Source organism: Myxocyprinus asiaticus, chromosome 38, assembly GCF_019703515.2.
Source record: "Myxocyprinus asiaticus isolate MX2 ecotype Aquarium Trade chromosome 38, UBuf_Myxa_2, whole genome shotgun sequence".
In the NCBI taxonomy this organism is placed as follows: Eukaryota; Metazoa; Chordata; class Actinopteri; order Cypriniformes; family Catostomidae; genus Myxocyprinus; species Myxocyprinus asiaticus.
The window spans coordinates 20,239,977-20,253,962 of NC_059381.1; the positions used below are offsets into that span (position 1 = coordinate 20,239,977).

A 13,986-nucleotide genomic window follows, 5' to 3' on the forward strand; every position below is an offset into this window, starting at 1 on the left:
CTGATTAATTGTCGATAGTTTTAAAAATTGAATTATAGAATGTTAAAATGTCTTAGTCTCTCCTGAGTATGAGGGGCACACCCCCAGGAGTCCAAAATGAATAAAATCACAGATGCAGTTTATTGTTCAAACAAAATACCAATGATAACCATAAAAAAATGAACATTTGGTGCATAATGTGGGACTTTTAACTATAAACTTTTATTTTGAAATTACAGAGACTTGGCTCCATTACAGTGCTCTAGTTAAGTAGGCTATTTGCCAAATTAAGTTTTTTTATAGCATATATATTCACCAGCTGATGGGTTTTGTATATCCTTATTTCACCAGATGAGGTTTAATGAGGAATAAGGTTTATTATTATTCACAAGATATGAAGTTGGAGACACAATGTACTGTATGTGCTGACAGGGCATGTTTCTATATAGGCCTAGTCTCATTTTTCTTTGCATGCCCTCACTTCAATTTAAAACAATTGATTATCTATTCAAAATAACAAAATATGCATTGAAATGAGGATAAAAATATGTATAAATAATGTCACTGATGACAGATATATATATAGCAAATATTTACTTCACCTATATTTTGCTGTTATACTGTAGAACCAAGCCATTCTAACAGTAAAATTACACACTTTACCTTAAAAATATCACAGACAATTACTAAGCCACCAAATCAATAACTTATTTTTTCTCTACCACATATCATGATTCCTCCTCTGCTCCCCCTTCACTGAGTCAGAAACACCTCCACACAGAATCACTCTTCCATTAGTCAGCACTCTAACCTCACTTGCTGAAGTACCTGGACATCTACCCAGCGCATGGTCCATATGTGTCAACATTTTCATCCCTGAATCACAAAAACATCACAACATCATCCACAAGCTGAGAAACAATGTTCTCCTCACACAACAGCACTTAGAGATGACTTACATTACATTTCGTGTGCTGTAGACCATGGATAAATCAAAGATGCAGATCAGAACAAGTGCAGCGAGAGTGTATCGATCAATAGGACCATGCTCACGATTCTTTAAATATCAAAAGCTTTCTGCTCAGTGATTTCCAGAGAGCTTAACCTGACATTAGGCTGTAGCTATTAGACAGACCAGGAGGCTTCATTCCACTGACTAAACACACTGTACAAGGAAAAATGCCAGCATCTACATTCTCTGTCTAGAAGATACACTATATTGACAAAAGTATTCGCTCATCTGCCTTTAGACGCATATGAACTTAAGTGACATCCCATTCTTAATCCATAGGGTTTAATATGACGTCAGCCCACCCTTTGCAGCTATAACAGCTTCAACTCTTCTGGGAAGGCTTTCCACAAGGTTTAGGAGTGTGTTTATGGGAATTTTCGACCATTCTTCCAGAAGCGCATTTGTGAGGTCAGACACTGATGTTGGACGAGAAGGCCTGGCTCGCAGTCTTCGCTCTAATTCATCCCAAAGGTGCTCTATCAGGTTGAGGTCAGGACTCTGTGCAGGCCAGTCAAGTTCTTCCACACCAAACTCGCTCATCCATGTCTTTATGGACCTTGCTTTGTGCACTGGTGCACAGTCATGTTGGAACAGGAAGGGGCCATCCCCAAACTGTTCCCACAAAGTTGGGAGCATGGAATTGTCCAAAATCTCTTGGTATGCTGAAGCATTCAGAGTTCCTTTCACTGGAACTAAAGGGCCAAGCCCAGCTCCTGAAAAACAACCCCACACCATAATCCCCCCTCCACCAAACTTCACAGTTGGCACAATGCAGTCAGACAAGTACCGTTCTCCTGGCAACCACCAAACCCAGACTCGTCCATCAGATTGCCAGATGGAGAAGCGTGATTCATCACTCCAGAGAACACGTCTCCACTGCTCTAGAGTCCAGTGGCGGCGTGCTTTACACCACTGCATCCAATGCTTTGCATTGCACTTGGTGATGTATGGCTTGGATGCAGCTGCTCGGCCATGGAAACCCATTCCATGAAGCTCTCTATGCACTGTTCTTGAGCTAATCTGAAGGCCACATGAACTTTGGAGGTCTGTAGCGATTGACTCTGCAGAAAGTAGGCGACCTCTGCGCACTATTGCGCCTCAGCATCCGCTGACCCCACTCTGTCATTTTACGTGGCCTACCACTTCGTGGCTGAGTTGCTGTCATTCCCAATCACTGACAGTTGACTGTGGAATATTTAGTAGCGAGGAAATTTCACGACTGGACTTGTTGAACAGGTGGCATCCTATCACAGTACCACGCTGGAATTCACTGAGCTCCTGAGAGCGGCCCATTCTTTCACAAATGTTTGTAGAAGCAGTCTGCATGCCTAGGTGCTTCATTTTATACACCTGTGGCCATGGAAGTGATTGGAACACCTGAATTCAATTATTTGGATGGGTGAGCGAATACTTTTGGCAATATAGTGTTGCTAGTCATGTAACCCACAGAGAAAGTTACAAGGATAAACGGGTTCATTCATTTAGTTGGGTTTAGTAGGATTCCTCTTTAAAAATTAAAGAGAAAGAGAAGAACAATTTTATTTCCATTTATGATGTCAATGGGTTTTTTTTTCTTCAATTAATGAAATTTTGTCCTTGTCTTGTTCTTGGATCTAACAACCATTGCATATAAATTGTGTAACAGAGGCCCAATTTACACCTTGCATTAACATGAGTTTCTCATCCGGATTGAATCTGGATATTCTTTAGCAGATTTAGCAGACTGCTGTACACCTCGCAGTCAAATGCGTCTCCATTGTGATCGGATAGAGATTCGATCAAAATGAACTGCACAAAATGGAAAACACTACCTACATATTACATCAGAGTCTGTGATAACTGAGAAATTTTAAAATTATTGATGGATAATTCAAATGCTTTCCATCACATTAAAAGTGAGGGTTTTTCCTTCATTTAACTTTTTTGTTGGCCGCCAAAGCTACATTTCGGGTCACATTTGGCGCTTTGTACTGTAAGTGCTAAATATGCTTCTTATCTGAAACACACGAGTGAAGCCTGGTTTCATGTGAGTGCCGCATGAGCCACATGTGATTAGAAAACAGGAGAGAGAGGTTAGTGAGTGGGGATTTGAGGAATTTATTCCAATGTAATAATTCATGGTATTTTGTTCATTAATCGGGTGACAAGATTGCAAAACGGCAGAGTCTGTTGTGTTTTTCATATCGCGATGGCAGAATTAACAGAAAAAGGCAAGAACCCACAACACAGCACTTTAACAACGAGTGACTGTAGCATAACCTCATCACATAATTACAAAGTTGTATCCGGCTAACAAAAATGCATTTGCATTTACACGTTCTTTAAATGTGGTTCAGTGATCTGATCAAAATGCATCTTGGTCAAGTCCTATACAATAGTAATCTGATCACCCAAAACACATGTTAATGCAAGGTCTAAATGGAGCCTGAGTGTCTTGCCATTAGGGCTGAAACAATTAGTTGATGTTATCAACAACGTTGACAATAAAAAAATAAGCGGAGCCGTAGCTCTTTAAAGGAAACACCCCGGCGTTACATCTTAAATGCAGTTATATTTAACGCGTTATAGCTTTATTAAAGTTCAAATAATACGGAAGCAGATCATGTAAATAACTACAAACTCCGAAACTGGCATTTATCTGTGCGGTCAGCGCCTCTTCTATGAGTTGCGCGAAGTGTCCCTATTTAAGGGGGAGAGACTGAAACTGCACCCGGCTGAGGCAAACTCTGTCACGGGTACATCCCTCGAGCGTGCATGCTTAATGCAGCTAGATTATAACGTGATGGCTCGCGACTTATTGAATCATAATATATGTCACTGTGCATTTCTTATTGTGAAGAAAATTGGCAATACGCAGCTTTATTAATATGAGAGAGTTTATTTTTTTGTGAGTTAAAGATGGATTGAAGTGAACAGAAAGGTGAGAGAGGGTAGTCTTCACCCCATTATACACTGCAACAAAATACTTTTTTGATTTGTTTTTGTTTTGGCTTGTTTTCCAATATAAATATCTAAAACTCCTTTAAAACAACTTACATTTTCTTTAGCAGCTATAATGCAGAAGAAAAAATTGTTATCTAAGAATGTTGAATATAATATTTTAAAATATCTAAAAATCCTTTAAAAAAAGATGTATTCATCTGAGAAGCAGCATATAAGATATTTAGACTCGCTTTTAGAGAATAGATCTTGAATATAAGCATATTTTGTCTTTACTGCACTCGCAGAAGTATAACCAAGTAACAAAATACACTTATATTTAAGATACATTCTCTTAGAGCAGGTCTAAATATCTTATTTGTTGCTTCTCAAGTAAATGTACCTTGTTTTAAGGCTTTTTGTTTATTAATAGTTGCAATAATCGCTGAATAGTCTAGATTAATTGATTATCAAAATAATCATTACTTGCAGCCATACTTAGCATGTTCTCAAGCATGAGAAATTGATGAGCCTGAATTAGAAACATACTGACTTAACTCCAATGGCAGAGCTATGTCATGCATAATTAATGGAATTCCACAGGGCTCTTTTGAAGGTATCTATATATGGAACTTATCTTCCACTAGTGTTGTCTTTCCTGCATGTACTATATGTATCAGACAGAGTAAGGCAACAGTTTGGGGGAGGGGGACCTGAGTCAGTGCTGGCCCAAATATCAGCTGACTGACATATAAAGGTTAGTGACTTTCATAGAACAAGCCATTTGTCCTGGGCCAGCGGTGGCCTGTTCCTTCCTATCCACATCAATCAGTCATTGGTCAAAAATATATGCCTGGGCACTCAAGGTTTACAACATATCTACAGTATGTCAGTAGTGACTGATTTCAATGAGAAAGAAAATAATACCAAACATGCTTTAAAAGCATAGTATGAATACATTACATTTGGAGTTGTATTGCCTTAAAAGCTTGGGAAATCATCAAAGGTTTGCTGGTCTAAGGTGACCAGTCTGGTTTGGTTTACTGGTTTTGGACAGGTTTGTGACACTTTTGAGAGACCAGCTGACTGACCAGCTGAACATGAGCTTGGCCAGGCTGGGAGATCAGCTAGAACAGCTAAGCAGCTTAGGTTGGTTTACAATGTTTTTTCAGTAGGGCAGGCAGACTGCAATACTACAGAGAGGAAACAGCAAGGATATGGAAATCATTTTGTCATGTCATTATTCTACCAGGAAAGATTAATGGAGGCAATGCAGGCAGAGGACTGTGGACGATAGAAATGTTCAGATCAGAAAGGCTCTACCAACAATTTTCTGAATAAGACAAACTCTTCTACTGTTTCAGCAGGGAGTCTTCTTGGGCACTGACTGTGGTGGCAGACGAGATTGAGAGCGTTCATGAGAGAGAGTATCATAGACAGGAAACAGCTTACTATTGAAGTGCTGAGAAAGTAGAAATGGAATCCAGGCACAGACATTAATTAGACACTCACCCTAGATTCTATAAATCCCCAGCCAATTCAAGTTGCAGGTTTTTCCTTCAGTTTTTACCTGTTTAAAATTGTCCCAAATCAATTTGTGCCAGTCAATGAGAATTTTAGGTGTTTATATTATTGATCATAGAATTGTGTATTGGATTCAATGTTCATGCAATATGATTTTTGATTTATGATAAGATTATTCAGTCACTAATTGCACTAACCAGAAAAAGTGATGATTGACAAAGTGCACCAAATGTCTTTGGCTTTGTTAACACTGCAGGGGAAATCAGATTTTTTCTTAAAGCCTAAGTGTGTCACTTTTTTAGTGTTAAAATACTTTCTCCTTTTCGACCAGTGGCGTGAGTTTGGATAGGCATGTGTACGAGTAATTGAGTAATCGAGTACTCGTTCTGTACCAGCTTCTCGAGTATTAAAAACACTACTCGAATATTGCAAATTAATTGTATTTTATGCATTTGCCTTCCATGAGCATCACTGAATACACTGTTTTTTCCTCTGAATCTCTCACCAAATCTCACAGTTACAGCTGAGCCATTGAGGGGAGCTGTGGATGTGTGTCATCGAGGTGTGGGACTATTGGATTGCTTGATCAACAGCAGACGGAAGAATAACAAACTGAAAACATGTCAGCATCATGTCCTGGCTGGTGATGCATGCGCTCTGACACATTATGCAGTGGGTGACCAGGGTTCAAGTCTGGCTTCAGAGTCAATTCTTGGTCCCGACCCTACTACTTCTCCTTATCATTTCCTATCCATTTCAGACTGTTCTGTCCTATCAAGGCAAAACATTTAACATAAAAATAAATTAAAAAGAAACACAAGCCAACATCAAGCTATACGCATGTGTCCTAATAGTTGTTAGTTCCAATTTGTTTTGTATAGCCCAACCAATAACCCCTTACTCAGAATCACTGGAGCCAACAAAATGCATTTGGAAATTGGCTGCCAATTCTGCAGCTTTCCAAGCAATCAGTGCAAGTCTGCTGCTTTCCATTGTTTGATTGGAATGCCTGTGGATGATTTGGCTGAATTATAGCTGAAATTATAAATCATAATTACAAGACATTGAAAGTATTGGTTAAGTGAGCCAATGAGATGGAATATCCCCATTTGGGGTCCCATTCTCTGCAATCCATAGTACCATGAGACAGAAATTACTATTTGAAAGTGACACACTGGTGTGTATTGTGTTGGAAACTTGGCCAGATGTGATGACAGGCTGCTTGTACGCTACATAAACAATTCCAATTTTTCCTCAAGGAATAAACCAACACACTTATCATTCCGCTGGATGAGGATCAAGCCATCAAGAGCCTGAAGATAAAAAAGAAGTGATGAGTGTTGGAAAACACATCCTATGTTATCCAACACCACTTAAAAATGAGCAGCTGTCAGGTCCTTTACTAGCCCTCCTATAACAGGCTTTCCATGACACACAGACTGCAGCTAGACCTAAAGAACAAGAGCTTTCTTTAGCCTCTCCAGCTGCAGCTGACAGTTACACCTATAATGCCTAAAGGGAAAGAACCCGGCAGCATCCAGTCTGCTAGCAGGTGCTAACTGCTAAAACAGATCAATCATTTTACATTTCCACATTTGCTCAAAGAACATTTCTGGGGGGCATTTTGATCTCTTGGGTGGGCAAGTGGTAGTCTCTTCTTCAGACCAAAAGGGGGGTGTCAGAAGTTTCTGAGGGGACACAAGGAAAATCTTGGAGTGAAATGCCCCCTAGCCCCCCCCCCCCTTAGACCCAGCCATGTCATCCCAACTGATTTTGCTCTATTTACAACTCTTATCCACACTTGAGCGTTGTCCTCCACCGAAAATGGTGCGTTTTGAATGCGATGATGTTAGGAAAATGAAAACTGAGTTTTCAAACAAAAACAGACTTTTTGTGTATGTGGCCTGATTTGGAATACTCTGCACAGGCAGCAAATACAAGCAGTGTAGTGCGCACCACATTTAGCACAAGGGAGACTCAATTTCAATACAGGTGACTAGGGCTGGGTATTGATACAGATTTCCCAATTCGTTACCGATTCGCAAACTCTCGCTTCTTTTACATTCAATATCGATTCCTATTTGCATATTTCGGTAACACTGTCCATTTTGCTTAAATATAAAAAGTTCTCTCTCACCTAATGCTGTTAATTATACAGGGACCTTAAAACCTTCTACGTAACCCTTCAAGGTACAATAAAAAAAAAATGGTTTACAAATTATATTTGTATTAGTTTTTCATCATATTGTTCACATTTTAGCTTTTTAAATATTTTCAAATTCAGTGTATTCCATCAATAAATGTCTTGAAATTGCATATATAATATTTCATATATATAATTTTTGTAACATGTTTATTGTTTACATGCATAATTTGCACTATTTACAAGTGCTGCTGATACAGTTCTACTCAGCAGTCACTGAGTCTGTCCTCTGCACTTCAATAACTGTCTGGTTTGGTTCAGCTACGTAATCAGATATCAGAAGACTACAAAGGACAGTTCGGACTGCTGAGAGGATTATTGGTTGCCCTCTGCCCCCCCCCCACACCTTCAAAAACTATAAACTTCCAGAGTGAGGAAAAAGGCTGGAAAAATCACTCTGGACCCCACTCACCCTGCCCACTACCTTTTTGAACTGTTGCCTTCTGGCCGATGCTACAGAGCTCCAGAACCATCATGCACAGGAACAGTTTTTTCCCTCAGGATATCCATCCCACGAACAGTTAAAATTGCCCCATTGAGCAGTAATTATGTGCAAAACACAGTTTTGTCTTTTTATATTTATCCAACACATCCAACCTCTTCTGCCATTACATTCCCTTGCACTGTATATAACAGATTTGTATTTAGATTTGCACTACGTATGTGTATGTGTGTATGTATGTATGTGTGTGTCTGTGTGTATATGTGTGTGTGTGTGTGTGTGCGCGTATATATATATATATATATATATATATATATATATATATATATTAGTCTTATTGTGTATTCTGTATATACTTTATTTTCTATTTTTATTTTTTTATTTTTTATTCAATTTGTAATTATTTATTATTATTATTATTATTATTATTATGTCTTGTTGCTGTTTTGTATTGTTGTGTACTGAAAGCTCCTGTCACCAAGACAAATTCATTGTATGTGTAAGCATACTTGGCCATAAAGCTGATTCTGATTCTGTATTTACAATGATACATAGAACATGTAGAATCGGTACTGTCTCTTTAAGACTACCGGCATTAGCCAGTGACCGCATATTAACAAGAGAGGATGTGCACATTTATTTTTATGGCATCTGTGCTATGTGTGATTAGAATGAAATGTTTCTTTTTTATTGTTTTTAACCAACAACTGACTGTAAAGAACAGAAAGGGTATTAAAAGGGATATAATTCAGTAGCAAATGGATTGCTTGAATCACGCCTTTGGACACACTGAACAAGTCAAATCAAACTTTTACTATAAACACGCAGTGAAAGGATCTTGGTGCCTTTTCCTACAGGTGTCTTACCTAGTCCTACAGGTGACACCTGTAGTGAAAGGATCTTGGTGCCTTTTCCTACAGGTGTCTTACCTAGTCCTACAGGTGACACTAGAGGAACGACATGATGCTCTAAGAAGCATAAATAGACATACTTATTCTAAGTACAGAGCTCCAGACTAAAAAAATGACTTAGGAGCCATTGGCTCCTAAACTGAAAGATAAGGAGCCAAATGGCTGCTTTTTTACATTGCTGTTCAGAAACAAGATAGAAAGCCTAAGAAAAGGAAGTCAGCTGATAACCCATTCATCGAAGGTTTAATAAACAGTATATATAGTTGAGAAGATACATTTGCATTCCCTTTTGTCTCATAAATGTTCACACCCCTTTAATAATTTATACAAATATAAGAGATAAAAGATTTTTTTTTTAATTTAGTACTGCTCTTCAGAATCTACATTATAGATATTTACATAAAGTATAGTATGCATATAGTAGTGTGTTGTCTTCTTGAGCATCAATTAATGTTTGCACCTTGTGTAATAGTTGTGTACAAGTCCCTCAAGTGTCAAAAGCTTGATTTTATATATATATATATAAAATTTGAATTGTTTTAAAATATTGCCTTAGTCGTTCTTTACTGTTACCAGATGGCCCAAGACACAAAGACTACAAGAGTGCAAATTGAATGAAATCCCAGATGCAGTTTATTGTGTTACTCCAAACCCAATCAATAATTACCAGAAGAAAAAAGTGGTACACAAGACGGGACATTTAATTATAAAGAAGCCCGAAATACGCATGGGACTCTTATTTTGAAATGTCTGCGCTCCCAGTTGTGAGCCCACTGAAGGCTGATTCGCTGAGAAAGTGAATCTGATTCAAACTGCTAACCCTCAGTTCTTTTCGGGTGATTCATGAAAAAGATCTGCATTCTGGGGCTGCCTTCTATACGGAGGATACATGCAGTGCTGCCTTAGAATTTGGACAAAACAAGGTATCTTAGGTGCCGTTTTTGCATCCATCTGCGCTGTGTTTTAATTGTTTTTCTGTTTAAACATGCGCTAGATGGACATCTTTGACCATCTTGCGCATGAGTGCTGCATTTTTAATACATTGTGTCAAGTTTAAATAACTTTTTAAAATGCGTCTCGAGACTAGCATTCTATTCCATTTGTTGCATTGTGTCTTTTTTAATTCAATAACATGTTTGTTCGTAATGGCCCCATTGGAGGTAGCATAATTAAGTTGCCTACTTTTTGGAGTAGATATTGCATCATGAGCGAACATATGATGCCGTAAAATGCTGCCTACATACGTAGGCAGTTCACTAGGTTTTGGAACAGAGCAGCTGTCATGCCTCAATCTGTGAGGACTAGAGCTTGGGTAAGATAAATTTGAGCCCCTGCCAAAAACAGAGGTAGATTTGGCAAAATTAATTTAAAAGGGACAGATGTTGCTGGGTGCATCCTCATATCATGATGGAAGATAGCCTGCTCTTCAAGTGACCAGCTGCAAGGTCTCAACAAGTTCAGTGCTGTCGGCTACCATTGAGCCTTGAGGGTCAACCCGGAGCAATGTATCAGCTCATGGCTGTCTGAAGATACACTCCACCGCCTCTGTTTAGATACAGCAACAAAGCAGAGGAGCCGGCAGCAGTGATCTAGCACCTGTCCAGGTTTGTAGCTGCTGATAGTGGGCCTGTTTGACAGCTGACAGCTTGAGACAGAAGGAGAGAGCTGCTGTGGGGCTGGGATAGTGCAGCGTGGCTCTGACACACAGGAGGGAGACACTGAGCATATGTAGCAAAGTGCACAGTCAGAACAGCAAGGTTAGAGACTCCTCACTGTCACTGAGAGTTAGGGGATGACACAGCTCAAGCATATAAGGTAAGATGATCAGCTTATGCTTTTGATACATTCAAAATGAGGGGAGACATAATGCTTACACCTTCAGTGTCATATCAACCCTGATATGATTCCTCTCTTCATACAGGACCATTTTTATTGTCTATATGAACATGCAATGGATGTTTTCAATGGTGAAGCTCAAATGACCCAAGACGCCCCTTGCTTCACAGTCAACAGCCCTCTCGTGGACATGTTGGACACTGCAGGGCTATGTGAGTCCATCAAGCATTTGAAATACAAAGATACACCACTTTTGCCTCTCTTGTTATTCCAACTAGAGTGAAGAAAGATCTCATATCTTCAGTCACAGTTATGGTGGCCCTTTAAAGCTGTCTTATGATTAAAATGCTAATGCCATATGAAAAAAGATTCAGAAATCAAAGAGTGCATCAACTAAACAGCCTACAGAACAAAAAGATGGAAATCAAAGAAAAACTAATGTGTAATATGTTTAATTAAAGCTTCTGGTGTAAGAAGTTCACATGATCCATGAATGGATGCTCATTCTCTGAGTATAATTTAATAGAATGCACTTAACATGAGGCTGACAAGCATAAAGTTGCTCATGGGACTGAAGAACAGGTTAATATGGAATAGATAGCAGTAGAGCACAAGAAAGCAACAGCTCAAACCATTCATTAAACACTCATCAGTCCTCCAACCCCCCTTAAAACAAGCACTTCACCATAAATATCATTTACCAATGACAAAGCAACTCGAGATAATTATGTAAGGTATGAACAGAAATCCAAATGAATCAACATCACCTATAACTGAGTCATATACTGTAGTATAACAAGGCAATATACACTTGAAACTGTTCAACATCATCGTATTAAGATTTAAATAGTACAAATCAATAACTGAGAATGACTCTATCAGTGAAAAATTATTAAATGACTCAAGCAAAGTCAAGAATATTTTCAAAAAACTTAAGCCAGAGGCTAAATATAATATATTGCACTTCAACTCACCTTGAGCAGCCGTTCCTCGGATGCTGAATACACTTGCTATCAAAGTGGCCACATACCAAATCATAGTACTATTGCCAACCAGAGAGAAACCTCATCATATCTCAAAGTGCCCCTTTCAATAAATCATTCTGAGCCGAGCCACAGGACGTTAGACACACTGTCAGCTGCTAATACCCTTTTATGCATGCCCCGCATACTTTTTCCCGACATTTCCCTTCATTCTTTCCCTCCCCTTCTTGCCTTTCGCATCCTCTCTCAATGAAAAAGAGCACCTGCACCAGCGCGAGGCAGCCAGACGCGGCTTGATAGGAATGCCAACGTAAAACCAAGCTTGACGATTTAGCTGTCGGCTTCGCCCCCGCTCGAATTTCATTGGTCAAACGGGGAGGCTTCGGGGCGATGATAGGTCGCCTCTACGTCACTCTCCGTGTAAAAACCGAGAGGTCCGCGTTTCAAGGTGAGTTGGAGCGTGAAGTGGCGTCGGAACCGCAGTCTCATGCGCAAAAGCAAAGTCGTGTTAGGGGCCGTTAAGACAGAACATGTTACTGCGCTAAAAAACAAACAAAAAAAAAAACCTACACGTAGCGCACCGAATAGAACATTATTCAGGTGTCTCGAGACGCGTTTTTAAAAGTTGACGTTCTTTTTTACTGACACGGCGAGACTTGGCGCAGCAGTCAAATACGTCCCTATAGCGCATGTTTACATAGGAAAACCATTAAAAAAAAGCGAAGACGGACGCAGAAACGTGTTCGGTGTGAACGGCCCCCAAGCAGCCAGGATGCCCGCAGTAATATGTTTCAGTTAAGTACAGGGCTTTACACGTTGTTCAACGTAAAGATGCGGATGGGTAGACGTCAGACTTTCACGTGTGGGGCAAATCCTGAAAGTGTGCTCGCGCTCAACCTGAATGCGTCATTCCCAGTCAGGGGCGATTCTAGGATTTTAATCTTAGGGGGACTTAGCCCCCAATGACACCATTAGATGTGAATATTTAATGCATTTCATTAAGCATAGACATTCTTTTCTCCTTTTTTTTATTTTTATTTTTTTTATTTTTTCTGTGTTCACATAATTCAAGATAGCCAGATACATTCACAATATATTTTCATTTTCTATAAATGGAACACACTTATAAAGTGATAAAAGAAAATGGTTTAAAGAACCATTAAAATATATATATATTATGTATTTGTTTTCCATTTATTAACAAATAAAAAAATTATGTTTATTACAGAAAATCAATCATTTCGCAACTTCTATATATTAAAGTTAATATCAAACACCACAAAAACTATTAACACAATAAATGTCTAGCTTGGTTGTTTTTTAGTAAAGTAAATTAACTCTAGATGATGTTTCTCTATAATTAACTCGTCATTCAAGTCTTTTGAATTTGTTTAAAATAGAAAATCACTACAAAAAGAGATTTTAATTTCAATAGAATAACCATGGTAATATATATATATATATATATATATATATATATATATACTGTATATATGATTAGTTTAGATTTGTTCACTTATTCGCAGTGTTGGGTGTAATGCATTACAAAGTTACTGTAATTAAATTACTTTTTCCTATAAAAAGTGAAGTAATTCTTTTTTTTTGTAATTTAATTACAGTTGCTTATGTTGTACTTGAATTGAAAATCTAAATTTAAAGTCTAATGATAACATTTGTTTTCTAATTCAACATGGCCCTTTAAATTCATGTGCAATATGCCTGTGCATGTGAGCTGGCGCCACTATGTTGAGAAATCGCTCAAGTGAAAAGATGTCAGAAGATACCAATGGTTGTTTTAATAAATGGAAATATCTCCATTACTACGAGTTTATGACACATGCAGATAAGAAGACAAATGAAGATCCGAAGCACAAGTACCTACTAAAGCACTTGGCACGGCAACATAGATATACACATTTGAGAGATCGCAGGGGCTGTTCACACCGAACGTGTTTTTATGCACGTCTGCACTGTGTTTCAATTGTTTTCTGATGTAATCATGCGCTAGACATCTTTGACTGCTGCAGCACTTCTTGCTGTTTCCTTCGAGTCCTGCGCAGGACCGATGGATTTTAGACACAAAATCCTTTTGTCAAGTTTAAAGGAGCTTCAGTATTTAAAACTGCACCTCGAGATACCTGCATTCTGTTTCATTTGTTGCACTGTGTCTAGCATGT

The 13,986-nt window shown here is 38.7% G+C and overlaps 1 protein-coding gene across 1 annotated transcript in view; it reads right to left on the reverse strand.

Moving 5' to 3' along the window:
* The window catches only part of igsf9bb (immunoglobulin superfamily, member 9Bb), a 203,608-nt gene extending 191,610 nt beyond the window's left edge, over window positions 1–11,998 (reverse strand). Inside the window, exon 1 of the mRNA XM_051678379.1 lies at window positions 11,801–11,998. Coding sequence (XP_051534339.1) covers window positions 11,801–11,864 — 64 coding nt within the window. The 5' untranslated portion in view covers window positions 11,865–11,998. The remainder of the gene's footprint in view (window positions 1–11,800) is intronic.
* Window positions 11,999–13,986: the final 1,988 nt, after the last annotated feature.